General features: G+C 40.4%; 1 protein-coding gene across 1 annotated transcript in view; it reads left to right on the top strand.

The window, feature by feature from the left end:
• The first annotated feature begins 13521 nt into the window (after positions 1 to 13521).
• AMMECR1 (AMMECR nuclear protein 1) overlaps positions 13522 to 20213 on the top strand; it is a 111605-nt gene continuing 104913 nt past the window's right edge. Inside the window, exon 1 of the mRNA XM_043570999.1 lies at positions 13522 to 14082. Coding sequence (XP_043426934.1) covers positions 13616 to 14082 — 467 coding nt within the window. The 5' untranslated portion in view covers positions 13522 to 13615. The remainder of the gene's footprint in view (positions 14083 to 20213) is intronic.

Raw genomic sequence — 20213 nt, 5'->3', positions numbered from 1 at the left:
CATCAGTGTATTCGTGAGCCAGAAATAACCCCCTACACACCCATAGGGAAACTTTGAGGAAAGAACCCTTGGTACTGAGTGGAGGGGGAAGCATCTGCCCCGAGAGGTTTAGATACAATCTCATCTAATAAAGGTTTGCAGCCTAAATTCACATTACCCAGGTGCTCCAAAAGACCTGAAGCTCTGAATTTAGTTTAGAGTAGACCCCAACTAGTAGTGCCAGGAAGCACCTGGCATATCGCAAATCCTCTCTGCAGAACCCACCTCCTCCTGAACCTCAAAATAGTTTCACAAATCATTTTTCAAAACAATGAGAAGATCTTAGTTGAAAATCACTAAACACACAACAAAAGGAGGCACCATGCATAAGGCAAATCGGAAGTTCAAATGAGACAGACCTGAATCCAAATAATTCAAGTAATTACATTGAAATACAAATTGACTAAATGCTTATGTTAAAAAAGAGACTAAATTTAAAAAGTCTCACCATATGCCATTTACAATAGTTACATTTAAAACATAAAGATACAGAAAGATTGACAGTAAAAGGATGGGAAAAGATATTCGCACAAATACTAACCAAAAGAAAGCTGGTACTACTATCTTAGTATCAGACAAAATAGATTTTGAGGCAAAAAGCACTGCTAAAGATATATAGGGTCATTTCTTTTGAATAAAAGAAATCTTTATAAAAGATTTAATTGAATAAAAATTCAATCCCACAGGAAGATATACAAATGTTAAATTTTCATGAACCTAGTAATGGCCTTACAATAAAGCAAAACTCAACAAAACTATAAGGAGAAACAGACAAGTCAATAATCATAATGAGAGCTGTTAACACACCTCTCTCAATAATTGATAGAATAGACCAAAAATATCAATAAGTATCCAGAATATTTAAATAACACAATTAACAAAACTTATCTAATAATAATGTATAGAACACTGAACTCAACAATTACAGAATACGTATTCTTTTTAAGCCCACATAGAACATTCACCAAAATTGACCATATACTGAATCATGAAACAGAGGATTAAGGTAATAGAAATGACATTTTATGATCACAGTGCAATTAAGCCATAAATCAACAAGAAAATGATAACTAGGAAAACCACATATGTTTGAAAATTTAAAAACAGGGGCGCCTGGGTGGCGCAGTCGGTTAAGCGTCTGACTTCAGCCAGGTCACGATCTCGCGGTCCGTGAGTTCGAGCCCCGCGTCGGGCTCTGGGCTGATGGCTCAGAGCCTGGAGCCTGTTTCCGATTCTGTGTCTCCCTCTCTCTCTGCCCCTCCCCCGTTCATGCTCTGTCTCTCTCTGTCCCAAAAATAAATAAAAAACGTTGAAAAAAAAATTTAAAAAAAAAAAAGAAAATTTAAAAACATACTTTTTATTTTTTTAATGTTTATTTATTTTGAAAGAGGGAGAGCCAGGGAGGGGCAGAGAAAGAGGGAGAGAGAGAATCCCAAGCAGGCTCTGTGATGTCACCGCAGAGCCCTATGCGGGGCTCAATCCCACAAACCGTGAGATCATGACCTGAGCTGAAATCAAGAATCAGACACATAACCAACAGAGCCACCCAGGCTCCCCTAAAAACATCCTTTTAAATAAACCACGGGCCAAAGACAAAATCATATTGGAAATTGTAAAATATTTTGAACTGAACCAAAATGAAAATACTACCTATCAAAACTTGTGGGATGTAACTAAAGCACTACTTAGAGGAAAAGCTATAGCCTGAAAAAAAAATTACATTTGAAAAGAAATAAACGTTGAAAGCGAAAGACCTAGGCATCTATCTTGAGGAGCTAGAAAAATAAAAACAAAATAAACCTAAGAAAATACAAGGAAAAAAAAAACATGGTGAAGTTGATCCTGGATTAAAGGTTAGCAGGGCAGATGTGGTTGATGGCAATAAGTGTGAGGGAATTGTGGAAGCTAGTGGAAGTATGGTAAGAGATTACTGCTAATGGGAATCAAGCTGAGCAGAAAAGGAGGTGAGCAGAGGTGGGGAAAGGAGAGGATGTAAGGAAGATTGGAGAACAGATATGGATCCAGGGACATGAGGTCACAAAGCCATGAGATCCTAAAGCAGTTCAGTGGGAGTTAGGAAGTGACAGGTGATTGCATAGGAGTTTTTGATTAACAAGCTATCCATAATTTTTTGAAAGCCCTCCTTTGACCCAACATTCCTCTCTAGCTATCCTTTCATTTTTCTGACCCTCTTTGAAGCCATATGTTTCAATCGGGTTGTCTATATACACTATCTGCAGTTCCTCATCTCCCTATTCACCTTTTGAAGGGCTTTACTCTGGCTTCTGGCACGTCCACTCCAATGAAACTACTCCTGTTACCGCAACAGGCAACCTCCATATTGCCAAATCCAAGAGACACTTCCCTACCCTCGTCTTACTTGAGCTTCCTGCAGCATTTGCCAGTGAACGGTTTTTAAAAATTTTTTTAAATGTTTATTTATTTTTGAGAGAGAGAGAGACAGAGCATGAGTGGGGGAGGGGCAGAGAGAGAGAGGGAGACACAGAACCCGAAGCAGGCTCCAGGCTCCAAGCTGTCAGCACAGAGACCGACAGGGGGCTCAAACTCATGGATCTTGAGATCATGACCTGAGCCGCTGAGCTGAAGTCAGGCGCTTAACTGACTGAGCCACCCAGGCGCCGTATCCCCCACCCCACCCGGCAGTATCTTAAAACATTTTCTTCTTTGGCTATTGTAACATGACGCTGCTGGTTTTCCCCCCTACCTCACTGACTGCACTTGTTTAGTCTCCTTTGCAGATTTCTCCTAACATTGTGATATTTCAGGACTTGGTCCTTTTTCTTTATATCCCTTCTCTAAGTCAGCTCATCCAGACAGGGTGTCTAATACCATCTGTATGCTGATAACTCTCAAATTTGTTTCTCTAGTCAATATACTCATCTGAGACCATGACATGCAGATTTGACCATCTCCATTTGGGTACCTGACAGATACCTTAAACTTCTTATGCCACAAACTCTTTTTCCCTCCTCCAAACCAGCTTCTGTCCCTATCCTTCCCCTCCATCTCAATATGTCACCACCACTTATTCAGCTACTTAAACAAGAAATCGAGGCATCATCTGTAATTTCTTTCTTCACCTCGCCTCAGGAACATATCTATATTAGCCTTATTGACTCTACCTCTAAAATTTATGTGAATACCTCCCTTCATTTCATCTTAAATGCTACCACCTATGTCCAGTGGGGCCTAACCTGGATTGTGGACATTTCTTGACCGATCTCTTTACCTTCTCTCTGTTTTCCTACTACATTCTAATTATTCTAATTAGAATATATTCTAATGTATTCTCCACCCAGCAGCAAAACTGATCTCATTGAATCCTTCAATGGCTTCTCATTTGGCTCTTTGCATAAAAGCCAAATTCTTTACTATGGCTATGCATGATCTACTCTTGCACCTAAATAAGTAAAAAGAAGACTAAATAACACTATACAACAACTAAACCTAACATACATCTGTAGAGCATTCCACTCAATAACAGCACAATACATAATCTTCTCAAGTGCATATGGAACATTCTCCAAGATAGACTATATTCTAGGCCATAAAACATCAAACATTTAAAATGATCTAAATCATACAAAGTATATTCTCTAGCACAAAAGAATAAAATTAGAAATAAATAAAGAGATTTGGGGAATTCACAAATATTTGGGAATAACACACTCCCAAATAACCCACGGGGCAAAGAAAAAAAAGGAAATTAGAAAATATTTTGAGATTAAAGAAGGCAAAACTACAACATACTAAAATTTATGTGATACAGCTAAAGCGGTGCTCAGAAAGAATTTATAGCTGCAAGTCCTTTATTAAAAAAGAAGAGGGGGGGGGCGCCTGGGTGGCGCAGTCGGTTAAGCGTCTGACTTCAGCCAGGTCACGATCTCGCGGTCCGGGAGTTCGAGCCCCGCGTCGGGCTCTGGGCTGATGGCTCAGAGCCTGGAGCCTGTTTCCGATTCTGTGTCTCCCTCTCTCTCTGCCCCTCCCCCGTTCATGCTCTGTCTCTCTCTGTCCCAAAAATAAATAAATGTTGAAAAAAAAATTAAAAAAAAAAAAAAGAAGAGGGGCTCCTGGATCAGCCAATTAAGCGTCGACTCTTGGTTTCAGCTCAGGTCATGATCTCATGGTTCATGGGTTTGAGCCCCACATCAGGCTCCGTGGTGACAGTGCAGAGCTTGCTTGGGATTCTCTCGGATTCTCTCTCTCTCTCTCTCTCTCTCTTTACCCCTACCCTGCTTGTGGTCTTTCTCTCTGTATCTTTCTCTCTCTCTCTCTCCCTCTCTCTCTCTCTCTCAAAAATAAATAAATAAACATAAAAAAGAAGAAACAAATCAATAACCTAACCTTCAACTTTAAGAAACTTGAACAGAAAAGACATCCAAACATGAAAAAAAGACAGTAGGATAAGAAACAGGGAACAATGGATTTACAATACAACCAGAAAACAATTAGCAAAATGGCAGTAGGAAGTCCTTACCAATCAACAATTCAATGTAAATGGATTAAATTCTCCAGTCAAAAGACATAGAATGGCCAAATATATTGAAAAAAAAAATCCAACAATATGCTGATTACAAGAAACTCATTTTAGCTTTAAAGACACACATGAACTGAGAGCAAAGAGATAGAAAAAGTCTTTTCAATAAAATGGTAACAAAAAAAGCAGAGGTAGTTATATTTGTATCAGACAAATTAGACTTTATTTCTTTAAAAAGATTTTGTTTTTAAGTAATCTCTACACCCAATGTGGGGCTCAAACCTACAATGCTGAGATCAAGAGTTGCACACTCTACTGACTGAGCCAGCCAAGAGCCCTCAAAATAGACTTTAAACTAAAAATGGTAATAAGAAACAAAGGTCATTACATAGTGATAAAGGGGTCAATCTGTCAAGAAGATACAACAATTGTAAATATTTGTGCACCCAACATTGAAGCACCTAAATATATAAAGCAAAAACTAACAGAGCTAAAAGGAGAAATAAACAGTGAAACAATAGTATTTGGGGACTTTAATACACTTCTCTCAACCATGGATAGATCATATAGACAGAGAATCAATAAGGAAACAGTGTATTTGAACAATATTTTAGACCAAGTGGACCAAACAGACACATACAGAACATTCCATCCAACAATAGTAAAATACAAATTCTTCTCAAGAGCACATGGAATATTTTCTAAGAAACTAGAACAGAAGAGCAAATTAAAGCCAAGCAAACATAAGAAAGAAAATGATAAAGATTAGAACAGAGATAAATGAAATAGAGAATTAAAAAATAGAGAAAATTAACAAAACAAAAGTTCGTTCTTCGAAAAGACCAGCAAAATTGACAAGACTTCTGTTAGACTGACCAAGAAAAAAAGAAAGAAAATTCAAATTGTTAAAATCAGAAATGAAAGAGGAGACATCAATACAGACCTTACAGAAATAAAAAGGATTAGAATAGAATATTATGAACAATTTTATCTCAAAAATTAGTCTAGATGAAATGGAAAAATTCTTAGAAACACACAAACTACTGAAACTGACTCAAAAAGAAATTGAAAATCATAATATACATATAGGAAGTTATAAGATTGAGTCATTAAAACAAAACAAAATAAATCCCAAAAAAGAAAACCCCAGGACCAGATGGCTGGTCCAGATGGGCAGAGAGAGAAGGAGAGAGAATCCCAAACAGGCTCCATGCTGTCAGTGCAGAGCCTGACATGGGGCTTGATCTCACGAACTGCGAGATTATGACCTGAGCCAAAATCAAGAGTTGGACACTTAACTAGCTGAGCCACCTAGGCACCCTGAACTCTACCACATTTTTAAAGAAGAATTAACACCAATTCCTCTTGAACTCATACAAAAAATAGAAGAAAAAACTTACTGGCTTATCCTATGAGGCCAATATTATCCTGATACCAAAGCCAGACAAAGATGTCACAGTAAAATTCAGACCAATATTTCTTACGAATATAGATGTAAAAATCCTCAACAAAATACTAGTAAATTGACCTAGCAACATAAAAAAGGGTTATACACTGTGACCAAACAGGATTAATCCCAGTATTTGCAGGTTGATTTAACATTCAAAAATTAATTAATGTAATACACCATATCAACAGAATAAGGGACAAAAACCACATGATCCTTTCATTAGAGAAGCATTAGACCAAATCCAACCTTTCAGGATAAAAAGACACCCAACAAACTAGAAATAGAAGGGAACTTCCTCAATCTAACAAAGGGTATCTTTAAAAATCCATAGCTAACATCATACTTAATGGTGAAAGACTGAAAGCTTTCCTCCTAAGATCAGGAATAGGACAGGGATGCTTGCTCTCACCAATTCTTTTTGACATTGTACTGGAGGTTCTGGCCAAAGCAATTAGGTAAGAAAAAAAAATGCATCCAGATTAGAAACGAAGAAGTAAAAATATCTGTTTGCAGAAAATATGAACTTGTATATAGAAAATCCTAAGGAATCCAATAAAAAACTGTTGGAACTAATAAACTAGTTTAGCTAGGTTGTAGGATACATGATCAATATACAAAAATCAGTTGTGTTTCTATACAATGAATAATCAAAAACTGAAATTAAGAAAACAATACCACCTATGATAACATCAAAAAGAGCAAAATACTTAGGAATAAATTTAACAAAAAAGTGCAAAATTGTACTCTGAAAACAATAAAATATTGTTGAAAGAAATTAAAGAAGACCTTAATAAATGGAAGAAAATCCTATGTTCATAGACAGGGAGCCTTAAAATTGTTAAGGTGTTGATATTCCTCAAGTTTATCTTCATTTAATGCAACCTCTATCAAAATCCCAGCTGGCAACTTTTCAGAAGTTGACAAGATGATCGTGAAATTAACATGGAAATGCAAAGGTCCCTGAACATCTAAAACAATCTTGAAAGAGAAGAACAAATTTAGATGGATCATACCTCCCACTTCCAAAATTTATTACAAAGCTACAGTAATCAAGACAGCATGGCTTTGGCACAAGGACAGACATATAGATCAATGGAATAGAATTGAGGGTCCAGAAATAAATCCTTTTATTAATTTTTTATTTATTTTTGACAAGGGTGCCAAGACCTTTAACAGGAAAGGTCAACAGGGATGGAAAAGTCTTTTCAACAAATGTTTCTTGGATGACTGGATATCCACATGTAAGAGAATGAATCTGGACACCTTCCTCATAATATACACAAAAGCTAACTCAAAATGGCTCAAGGACCAAAATATATGAGCTAAAACTGTGAAATTCTTAAAAGGTAACAGGTGAAAATCTTCCACGTGGCAATGTTTTCTTAGATATAATACCAAAAGTATAAGAACAAAATGATATATGGATTACATCAAAATTAAAAACTTGGTTTCGAAGGACAACATTAAGAATGTAAAGAGACAAGCCACAAAATGAAGAAAATATTTGAAAATGATAGGTCCAATAAGGGATTGGTATCCAAAATATAAAAAGAATTCTTACAACTCAATAATAAAATGAATAATTTAACTTAAAAATGGGCAAAGGAGGGGCACCCAGCTGGCTCAGTCTCTAGAGCATGTGCCTCTGAATCTCAGGGTCACGAGTTCAGACCCCACATTGGGTGTGGAGCCCACTTAAAAAAATGGGCAAAGGATTTTAATAAATATTTCTCCAAAAAAAGATACACAAATGATTGATAAACACATGAAAAGATGTTTATGTTAGTCACTAGAGAAATTCAAATCAAGACTACATTGAGATACCACTTCTCACCCACTAGGATGGCTACAATAATACATTTTTAAAAAAGAAAACTAGTGTTGACAAGGATGTGGACAAATTGGAAGCCTCATACACTGCAGGTGGGATTTTTAAATGGTGCAGCTGGTTTGGAAACACTATGGCAGTTCCTCAAAAGATTAAACATGGAGTCACCATAACTCAGCCCTCCCACCACTAGGCATATATACACAAGATAAATGAAAACACACATCTACACAAAAACTTATACACGAATGTGCACTGCAGCATTATTCATGAAAGTCAAGAAGTAGAAACAACTAAAATGTCAATTGATGAATGAATAAACAAAATGTAGTATATCCATTTCATGGAATATTATTCAGTCATAAAGAAGAATGAAGTACAGGGGCACCTGGGCAGCTCAGTCAGTTAAGCATTTGACTCTTGATTTTGGCTCAGGTCATGATCTCATGGTCGTAAGATTGAGCTTCGAGACAAGCTCCACACCCAGCATGGAGCCTGCTTAGGATTCTCTCTCTCCCTCTCCCTCTCCCTCTCCCCCTCCCTCGCTCATGCTCTCTCTCTCTCTCTCTCTCTCTCTCTCTCTCTCTCAAAAAAATAAAAGAATGAAGTACTGATATATGTTGTGCCAAGGAGGAAACTTGAAAACATTATGCTAAGTAAACTTAAGGCAGCCACGAAAGGACAAATATTGTATGACTCCATTTATACACAATGCCCAGAATAGGCAAATCTGTAAAAACAGAAGGTAGACTATTGGTTTCTCGGGTTTGTGGGAGTGGGAGGAAATGGAAAGTGACTACTAATGGTTATAGAGTTTTTTGGGGGATGATGAAATTATTCCAGTAAGTAAATAAGAAGAGATGGCTGAATATCTGCCACAATCATTGTGCATTGCCCATTCTGAGAGAATAAACTGTAAATTATGAACACTTCAGCCGTGGATAGAGTGGGGTGCAATGAGGTACACTTCAAACAGGATCCAGTCAAGGTTACGGGGCTCAGATTTCCCCCTCCTCGGTGCCATGAGTGAGCCTTAACTTTAAATCAAATATTTGCACAGAAGGGACTTTTAATTCAGAAGATCCTTTTTTAAAAATATTTTTATGTGTATTTATTTTTGAGAATGAGAGAGACAGAGCACTAGAGGCAGAGAGCGAGGGAGACACAGAATCCCAATCAGGCTCCAGGCTCTGAGCTGTCAGCACAGAGCCCAACGCAGGGCTCGAACTCACCAACCATGAGATCATGACCTGAACTGGGGTTGGATGCTTAACCGACTGAGCCAGCCAGGTGCCCCAGAACATGTTTTTATATTTTAATTGGCAATGTTACTCCTCACCCATCCATAACTGTGCCTTCAGGCAACTGGAAGAGGTGTTCCAGAACATGATGAATGCAATTATAGAAAAATAACTGTATGTTTATGATTGAATTTAGAGGTTGGGCACAGCTGTGGTATATACATTTTCTTTCATACCCCATTGTATGCCTAAATAAGAGTAGATGAAGTCTTTAAGGAGGAGAGAAAAGAGAGTCACGTAAAGATTGTCCAAACTATGGTCGACACCTTCATGTTTTAGTTGCATGTGACTCCTCTCACTACCCAAATATTACCCTTTTTGATCATCTCCTCCCTAAAAAGCTTCCCTCTCCAGTCTACAACTAGCTAGCGTTGTTAATTCTTCCGCATTCAGTGTAGATATTGCATATCTAAATGTCATTAAGGAGTTTATATAACTTTGTCTCAAGGAAATAGCTAGCAAAACAACATTCAACAAGTTTGCACTCCAGTTGACGATAGAAGATACAAATGAAACAACTAGAAAACGGTCCAAAGTAGATCCTGGTCCTTTGGCTCTTTGATGTGTTCATGGGCTAAAGAAAGGACCCAGGAGGGAAGATCTGTTTTGTCATGAAGAGAACAAAATGGGATTTATCAATTTGAATTGAAAAGTGGGTAAAGAATCCCAGTATTTATTCACATATTCATTCAACTATAAAAGGGAACTAATCACCACCTCCACCACCACAACCATGTGTTACATGTGTACAAGGTTAGATCAAAGTGGTAGCTAATAATATTACATTCTGCAGTTGTTCAAGGATGACAGTTGAGAAAGTTTGATGACAGAGGATAAAAATAACACTTGTTTGGGCATAAATGGAAGTTTTTTTTTTTCATTGAACCATGGGAACATTCTTCGTCCCACCCACACCCCCAGAAACCTAAGAAATAATTTTGTGACATTAACCAGTATTTACTACCTGATCAAATTATAATGATTGTCTATTTTCTGAAATTAAAAAATGACTGTATTGGTAAACATGTGGATACACTGAGGTAATGATAACATAATCAGTAACTATTGGGTTAAACTCAATTTTGAGTTTTCCCATGTAGCAAATAATGTACATAACCTTTGTTCAAGAGGCTTTTAACACTTGTATAATAAAACATTTGACAAGAGTTAGCTAATAGCAATTTAGAGGCAGATGTACAGGCAGAAATGCTTATAGTTTGAATGTGCCTTGTTGACAAAGAGATAATGGCCTGTTTATCATTTTTTTTTATTTAAAAGAAACATGGAATCTTTACCTCCAGCTTGACAGTTGGTTATAAAAAGCAGAAGACACCTTAAAGTTTCCTCTGGAGGGTATTATCACTTCGTTCCAGTATCAGTTGTGGGTAGAAACACATATGCTCTATCACACTTCGACCTTTACACTTCAAGTCAAGAGAATCCTGAGTGAGGTCAGTTTTCCCATCTAGTGTGCACTTTGCTTAGATGTAAAAACAAACAAACAGGCAAGAAAGTAACCAAAAAACCATTTTCACAGAATTTGATCTGTAGATTTCATTTACGCTTGAATGAAATATGTTTGTTTCTACGCTGGTGACTTTGCAAGAAAACAGGGCCAGGAGAGGCATTTCCTCAAAGGCTAAAAGGAGGCATTACCACCACCACCACTACTTGCCAGGGGATTTGCAAAGCATGTTGAGGCTCAAGGTTAGCATGGGAGATGAGCCAGGCTCAGGAGAAGTTAACACAGAAAAAAGTTAGAGTGTTTTTTCCCCTTACAACAAAGTACTTCAGATAGTAACTCCTGGTGGTCAGGTAACGGTGTGTTTTCTGCAACGATCAGGTTTGGGATTGTCTATTTTCTTTACGCTTGTGAGGTTTGAAATTGGCATTTCAAATCCTTGGGGGGAAAGCTATTTTTGTAATTCAGCTGGGATGTCCTTGTCTTAGGGTTTCCCATTGCATCAGTCCCTTAGCCTGGTACTATAGCCATGAGAGTGCTGTGTCTTTTAGATGAAATGCAGAAATAAGGACATGATTATGGTGCTTATTAAAGATTCCTTGCTATTTTCACAAGAGTAGGGGCGTTAGACTCTTGTCTACTGGCCAAATTCTAAATTGGGAGATTACATTCTGCTTTCCTAAATCCCCCTAGCAGAAGCAGCCATCCACGGTATCCTACTTTGCTTCCTTTGCTAAACTGTTGTGTGATATCATTGAATGGCGCTGGTTTTCTACTCTAGAAGTGGTTACTTCATAGTGGAGTGGTGAGGAAATCAGTACCTATTGTCTGATATTGTGTTTGACCCAGTTGCAGACAAGTTAAAAAGTAGCCTCTGAGAGTTAAGGATGAAGTACAAAACAAAACAAAACACCTTAACAGTGTAGCAGTGATTGTGGAACATTTTTAAAAAAATGAATCTGCTTTCTCTTCTGCAACATAGACCAAAAAAATTAATGTTTTTTTTTTACTCCACTGGTAGTCGATAAGGAATAATCATTTGCTTCAAATAGGAAGATAGTTCTAACAGTGATGATGAGGTTTGAGAGGATGAGATCACATATCACAGAACAGTTAACCCATCTCTTTTGTCCTTAGGCTGCTGCTAACCATTCTAGACAGCTGATCCATTTCATAAAATCTCTTTTTAAGGAGGTTTTTTTAAAAAAAATCTTTTCTTGGTAATATATTTTAGTGTTCCTCAATCTTTCCATGACAATGAAAAATTGTTTAATGTCACCATCTTTTATCCATCGCTAACCTTGCTATCGTGTCGTGGTTTTGAGAGGCAGAATAGCACAATGGCATGGTTTTTGAAATCTGACATTTAAATCCTTGCTCTATCACTTTCTAGGTGTGTGATGTTGAGTGATTTACTTCTAAGGTTCAATTTCCTCATTGGTAAATGAGCAACCTCAGAGGGTCGCAGTGAAGATCAAGTGAGAGGATATATTATTTTGAAGGGTTATGGGGTAAGGTGAAGCATAGTACTCAGCACCCAAAAAATAGTGGTCAATAAATATTGGATTGTGTACACAGATCTGACTTAATTCATAAACTCTTTGAGAGTGGGAAGCATACTTCCTGGATTTCTACATAAGTACAGTGTTGTGCACATAGTATGGTGCAGGGGATCGATATTTATTGCATGAATGAACTTTTTTCGTTCCTGCGTGGAATAAACAGCCCTCAGCTATTTGCAAGATCCCATTTAGCTCAAAGATGACAAAATCAATCAATACTCTGATGTCTCCAAATGTACTGACACCTTACTTTGTCTAGATGTTTTGGCATGGTGTAGATACAATGCAAATAACTTACACTTTCTATCAGGCTAATTTCTATGAATTTTAATACTTGAGTTGTCTTAGGTGCCCAGAATGGGACTGACTCAATCATACGCTTCCTCATTCATCCAAGCCTTCTTTGATTGAGAATTTTTTTTTAATGAATACTAAGAACCATCTAATTATACACCTGAACGAAACCTTCCAACTTGTGACTAAGTACACTACCTGCCCTATTTACCTGTAAGATCTGTGCTGACTACAGATATATTTCAAATTGCTTTGCTCCCAAGCCAAAAAACCAAAACCGAACAAAACAAGCACCTACCGCCGCAAGTTCCAGAGCACAATCAACATCCTTGAACCAGGGAGATATTGGTTAGGACTTTATTCTTTGCTTTTAAACGTTTTCACGGGGCTAGGAGGGAAAGTTGGGGGAACAAGGGAGAGGTACATAGATTCAACCAGGCTTGAATATTTGTCAATAAGGAAGGAGTATTGCTCTTCGCCATAATCTTGGAAAACCCCTGGTGTGTGCTTAGGTGGGCATTAAAACGACCTCAGTGTGGCCATTTCCCTGATGGCTTTGTACATACTTTATAGGGGCGGTCTCAGGTGTGGAGCTCCAAGCACCTGCTTGCTCAACTCCCGCAGTTCAGAAACCAGCGTATTTGAGGCCGGTGGCTCAGGTTTCACGTAACTCGGCTCAAGTGTCACTAACACTATGTGCAGTGCCGGTCATCGAGCTGTGCTTTGGGACTTGGATACTTAACTTCGGACTTTCTTCCCCCCCCCCCCCCCCCCCACTAGTTTTCCTTTCCCTTCTTCCTCCCCTGGAGTGCCCACCTCCTTCCTTTGCTCGCACTCTCTGCTTTCTCTTTCTTGTTTCCTTCTCCTTCCTCTCTCTTAGGCTTTCTGTCTGTCATCCATCCTCTGAGGGCCACAGTGCTTGAGGCTGTGCGGCTCGGGGAAGGCGCGAGTCCCCGCGGGACAGGCGCGAGGTGCTGAGCGGCTAAAGCGCGAGGCGCGCGCCGGGCTAGGGGCGCGCGCCGAGCAGCCGCGTGGCCGGGCGGCCGGCCGGGAAGCGGCGCGCGCGCGCCCCGCGAGCCCCTGGCGCGCCCCCGGCGGCCGGGGCCGCAGCGTGCTCGCCCCCGCCGCCAGCTCGCCTCACTTATGGGTCGGAAGCGCTGCGTGGGGGAGACTGTTCCAAGATGGCGGCGGGTTGCTGCGGGGTGAAGAAGCAGAAACTGTCCAGTTCGCCCCCCTCTGGCTCGGGTGGCGGTGGTGGCGCCTCCTCCTCCCACTGCAGCGGAGAGAGCCAGTGCCGAGCTGGGGAGCTGGGACTAGGAGGCGCCGGCACGCGGCTCAACGGGCTGGGAGGTCTAGCCGGAGGAGGTAGCGGCAGTGGCTGTACCCTCTCTCCCCCCCAGGGCTGCGGCGGCGGCGGCGGGGGGATTTCCCTGTCGCCACCTCCGAGCTGCGGAGTGGGGACCCTACTTTCTACCCCGGCCGCCGCCACCGCTTCCTCGCCCTCCTTGTCCGCCGCCTCGTCCTCATCGCCCGGCTCCCGGAAGATGGTGGTGTCAGCGGAGATGTGCTGCTTTTGCTTCGATGTGCTCTACTGTCACCTGTACGGATACCAGCAGCCCCGGACCCCCCGGTTCACCAACGAGCCCTAGTGAGTACCGTGCCCTCCGCCGCCCTCTCCCTTGCGCTCGGGATGGGGCTCAGAGTTGAAGCAAAGTACGAGTCCGCCTGCCCGCCGGCGGTGGCCCCTGCCTCTCTCTCTGTCCGGGTCCCCGGAGCCACTCGACCTAAGTAAGGGAGGGCACCCCGCGCTTTCTGCCCTCCGAGGCAAGCACCCCACACTTGGAGCAGGGTGCTGCTGCAAGAGATGGCTCACTGGTTCCCAAAGGTAGTTCGCTTTCTCTTTGCGATAACTTCGAGGAGTTTTGACCCTTTCCTTCTCTCCTTCGCCACCCCGCGTTCCCACAGCCCTGGTTTTGGAGATCTGGATTACTCAAGGTGTTGACCTCTCCTCACTTTGGTTTCCATTTACCCCACGTGAAAGCCCCGCCAGTATTCCCGCCCCGCGTACCTTGCACAAGGAGAGTTACCATCCCATTGCAGGGTGAAAGCAACTATCCAACTTCTGTTCTGCTAGTGATGGAACTTAGCTCCGGAGCTTATGAGGTTACCCGTCTTTTCCTTCGGGTTTCCTTGAGTCCGGGGGAAGGAGGAGGTTTTTTTTTGAAAAACACATTTTCCCTTCCTACCTATTTTTATCCGAACATACCCATTAAAATGTGTTTCTAGTGAAGCGCACCGCCAGCTCTCTCACAGAAGAGTGAGACCTCTTTTTTTTTTTTTTGTTAATTCCACCGCCTGCGTAATAGCTCATTCAGACAGAGAGAGCTGTCCCCTATACAGTCACTGTCAGTTTGTACGTTAAGCGTGCATTCGCTTTTGTGTCGATTTCACTTGTAAAAAATCTATGTTAGGCTCCACGATTTGAGAGATAATTAAACAATCCCAACAGTAAATGTGTAGGAATTTTTATGCTTTCTTTTGGCTTGTGTACTTTCAGTTATTTTACCCTTCAAGTGTGTGGTTGAAATTGTTTAAAATAGCAGTTACAGCTAAAAGCAGGTTAATTCTAATCCCCATCCATTTGGATGTGTGGGAGATGGGGCATATGGTTTTTTTTTTTTAATGTGTAAACTGAGTGTAAACTGATTTTTTGAGTTAAATGCTAGACAGAATGTAAAGCCCAAGGAAGGGCAGAATGACAAAGAGGGTAATTGTTTTTATTATGAGTTCTTAGCATCATCAACAACAAAAATAATAGAGAAAAATTTCTGTGAAACTTCTACTGAAAACCATCAACCCTTTTCCTAGCTAACACAAGTGCCCCTTGTCGCCATATCATAAATACCTGAATTGATGTTCTTTTCAAACTGCTTCTTTTCATTTTGTGAGATTAGGGGATTAGACTACTACTGGATAAGTATAAACACTTCTGCCTAGACTAAAAATATTAAATTAATATGTAAAGTGCAAATTGCAATAAAGTGTCCTGGTAATTTTAAATTTGTATTGTTTGTTTTCTTTGGCTTAGTACTTTAAATGTATTTAATTTTGTATTTTTGCCACTGTTCTGTGGTCTGTGCATTTTCATTCTGACTTGCTTCATCTTTGGGCATTTATTCATAAAAAATGCATGAAAGAGCATCCAGACTGACACTTTGCCCAGTAAACTAAATATTTTAGAAATTTCATAGTTTTAATTCTGGGAATGTACATCCTAAACCCACACCTTTACTTAACCAATTTGTTTTTTGGTTAAGAAGTCAGATTCATTTGAAAGAAACTGCCATGTAAAAAAAAAAAAAAAGATCTGTGAAATATTTATTAGCTTGAGTCACTTATTTGTGACTTCTCTGCCTTCTCTTGGATGTCTATGATGTATTAAAGCCAGTCGTGGGATGATACATAGGTTGGCTCTGCAAAGTCATGGGACTGCAAAAATTCACTCCTGTTCAGTTACATGACTTTGGCAAAGGCTGTTTTACTATTCACGCTCCGTTGCTCCAAAGCATATGAGAACACACTTTCGGGAGGTGCTATTTTCACACATTTTCAAGTGAGTTTGGGTTAACTGAATGACTATAACGAGAAGTTTAAAAGGAAAGTGAGCTTGACCAGTTCACACAGAAAAGGGTTTTGACGCTGTCATTTTAACTGGCCACTTGGCACATGTTTTTAAGGTATTGCTTGTCTTCTAATACCCCATCCCCTGGATTTCTTTTTCATGGACTTAAACAGATAAGGCACACTTTTCACCATCACAGATATGTTGAAACAGTGGTGGAAGAATCATAACCATTTCCATCTAGCAGGCCTTGAATGTGTCATGTGTTCAACAAAACAACTAATTTAGAAGAGACACTGATCACGACCAAAGGGAAGACAAACGTTTACTTAAGGGGAAAGAGGACTGCATCTTATTTTCATTTGTCTTAAAGTCATTTTTGAGGTGTACTGTGGAAAATTCGAGAAAATTTCCTAAAAGCAGTGTTTGTGGGAGTGAAGTAACTAATCTCTTGACAGCGCCTTCATGACCACCACACATTTTCTGTTTTACATATTACGTATTTAACAGCATCGTGTACTTATTAGTGGCTTTGTGCTGGGGGGGCGGGGCATAAGCTGTAAATGGACATACTTCTTTTTTTCCCTCAGTTATTAGTATCATGTCATGAGCAGCAGTGTTTGAGGTCTTGTCTCTGTCCACCAAAAGACATGCTTTCAACAACTCAGATTCTCACGTGTAAAAGCACACGGCTTTCACCCCTTCCCAGGGCCTTTCTGTCACAATGTCTGTACGTAGTGAAATCTGCCTTTTACAGGTTTAGAAGTTCTAGATCAAATTACGCTTCCATTCTGAAAGATTATTAGAAATTTCCTCTATGTGTTTCAGGTTTGGGGAAAGGATGTCAATGTATGAGCAGGCTGTATGGATACAAATTCTTCACTGTTGGTGGCTGTTTCTTGGAGTACCTATTCACCGCACAGAGGTGGCAGTAGCTACAGCTTGAGAGGACAGTGAAAACTTGTTTAATGGAAGACATAACATTCATGTTAAAAGTTAGGAACGCATTACTAAATCCCTGGTCTCCGTTGTACAGGCCCATTTGCCCACAGAAATAAGGTTTAAGACATGATTTTAAACGTGACTTTGGTTGCTTTTTACTATTCAAAATCCGAGGTCTTGGACTCATGTGGGAACCCAGACAGTCATGTTACGGGAAGCCATTTGCTACAATAAAGGGATCCACTGTGCCAAGTGTTGAGCCGATTAGATTCGAAGCGGCGGTTCTCAACTTTGGCCACCCAGTGGAATCCTTGGGGAATTATTCAACCTATGGATACCCACCCCACAATCCCAGAGATTCGGATTGAGTTGGTCCTGGATGGGGCCTGGACATCAGGATTATTAAATGCTCCTCAGGTGATTTTACTGTGCAGCTGAGGCAGAGAACCACCCGTTGTACAATATTCAGCTGGCCCTGTCTCCTGAGATTCACATGAACTTGGTCTGGGGTGGTGCCTGGGAACCCGTATTTTATAAGCAGCCCGGTGTATTTTTGGTAAACAACCGGTTTCAGAAACACTGGCAGTGTGGCCTGCTGAAGACTTGACCCGGGAACTTGTGTGACGTGGAGGCTCTCAGGTCGCACCTCAGACCTGCTGGATTTGAATCTGCATTTGAACAAGCTCCCCAGGTGATTCGTCTGCACTTTAAAGTTTGAAGGGGAGCGGTTCTCCAACTTTAAAGTACATCAGAATCTCCTGTAGTGCTTGTTAAAGCACAAATTGCTGGGCCCCATTCCCAGAGTTTCTGATTCAGTCTTCCTGGGGTGGGGCCCTGAATTTGCATCTCTAACCAGCTCCCTGGTGAAGCGCTCCTGCGGTTCCCAGGACCACAGGGCTGAGACCCACTGCGTTATAGGGTGGTGGGGACCCCAGGAAAGTCCTGGAGCAACTGTAAAGGGAAGGGCAGTTTCCACCGCCAGTTTTGCAGTAAAGCACTTCCTGCTTCCATGTCACTATCCTTTGTCATGTTCTTTCTAACTTAGCACCAGGGAGATTGAATGCTGCCAAGATCATAGTAAGAGTCCCAGGTTCTTGGGATGGTTTCTGTCTGCAGTAGGGGGGAGGGGTGACTCTTAGAAACCGGTGGTGTGATTTTCGGTCTTCCCCCACCCCCGGAAATGTTAAACGTGAGGGGCACATTTTAGGGGTTAAAAACAGCACAAATATGGTATCTTAAAGTGAGTTGTATTGATTTTGGTAAGGAAAGCCCCCTTTTGTTGCCATAAAAAAATGCTTTGATGATTAGCTCAACTAAATAACACGTTGTGATAACATTTTAAAAGCTTTTCCTTACACTTATGCTTGCCGGATTGGATTTTAAGAATTTCCCTCATTAACAAAGAAATATAAAAGGATCCTGCCAAGGCACTGGGATTGTTCAGTCTTCTATGTTTAATGCTGTGTTGCATGTCACGTCCCATGAACTATTTGTTTTAATCTCCTTACCACCTTTGAAGTTAATGCAGCCCTGCATTGTGTATAGACCATGGCTCATAAAAGATACTTTACTATTAACATCAATACTATGGTTTTCCATTGCAGTGAATGACATATAGTTTTAAAAAATCCACCCCTGGACATGCAGCTCTTGAGAGACTCCAATCAGGTGTTTGAACAGTTAACTCTTTCTTGTCTTGTCACAGCAGTCAAATTACTGTTTTCCAGCATACTTGGGAGGAATTGGGTTGTTTTTAGAAAGACGAAGTAGTAACAGTCCTGTGACATGTTTAAAAAGGTGATTGGACAGTGCAGCTCAGGTCAAAGTGATATTAATGCAGCCTTTTAAACACAAGCTATTATATTTCTATTGTGTCTTTTTTAATGAAGACTGACCAGAATAGCCAGAAGGTTTATCTGTCTATTGCAGATGATGCTACTGGGCCAGTACAGATTTCCCTACCTATGTTGGCATAGTGGTTGGCATAATTTTTCTTCAAAAAAAAAAAAACACCACACATCTTGTCTGGAAAATTGCTGAGCACTTTTGAAGGTATTATGCAGGTTGTTCTTCAACAATGTTGATTTCCATTGGAGGGCAATCTAGTGTTGTGTCTTATAGAAAAGAAAGCAGGCACGCCCCCAGTTTGTCATGTATTCTGTAAAAAAAAACAGCCAGTGACTGAAATGGAAGGATGTAGAAATATAAGTTACAAAATTATTTTTATATCCATGCATAAAGGTGTATGTAGGACAAGGTATATTTAGTTAAAAAGAAAAACTCAAAGCTTATTTTACCTTCTCCCCCATATGGCCAAAGGGAGTGATCATCTAGCTCATAATTTTGCTTGCTTAGGAATAGTGTTTGTGCTGCATCAGGTCCCATTGAGTGGGTGGCAACCAAGCAGGGATCTTTGCTGGGATCTCTCAGTCCAATAGGAAGAAAGACCACTGCTGAGAAAGTGACAAATGCTCTGTTAGCCCATGCGCATGAGTTGTTGGGGTGTTTTTCCCTAAGTACGGGTTTCACAGAGACACGCTAACGTTCACATTGCTGTCTTTAAAAAACTGTATACACTTTTTGAAATTGTATTTGTGTTGAAACACTACACCTTATTATTGCAAAGGATTATAATTTTGAAGTCAGTTGGGCTTCCCACTTAGAGACCATCTTACTTTCTGAGAATGTGTATGTGTGAAACACTAAAACTTGTGCAATGAGATTAGTCAAAGTTCCCTATTTCAATAGGCGTTATTCTGTTCTCTCGATGTCACACATGCTTGCCTGTTTTAAAGCCGCACAATGACCGGGGCTTTTTACATTTAAATTTTCTTCAATGGTCTTTTTTTTTTCTTTTAGAACTTGTGTAATAATGTCTCTTTTTGATACTGTTCTGAATCAATTAAGCTAAGTAAGTGAGGACCAGCAGTAAAAGCCAGGGGCTGCCAAGAATGGACTGTCAATGTGTAAGCTGTCTTTCCCCAATCAGTAATTGGGCGGTTGCTCACAGGACACTGGAGACAGTGTGGGAAGCCAGCGGTTGTGCAGGTGGGAAGAGTAGATTCCCCAACAGCAAACTTAGAGGTGAGCTTCTGTAGTTACAGTGCTGCTAAGAGCAAAAATGAGCTACAAGCTTACGTAGTAGAAATAAAAGAGCCCGAAGGAAGAAGCGTGGTGTAATAGCGTAGCTGGTTGGGTGGAGCATAGTTTATGTT

This window comes from Prionailurus bengalensis, chromosome X, assembly GCF_016509475.1.
Source record: "Prionailurus bengalensis isolate Pbe53 chromosome X, Fcat_Pben_1.1_paternal_pri, whole genome shotgun sequence".
NCBI classification, from domain to species: Eukaryota; Metazoa; Chordata; class Mammalia; order Carnivora; family Felidae; genus Prionailurus; species Prionailurus bengalensis.
This window is presented reverse-complemented; position numbering and strand designations above follow the sequence as displayed.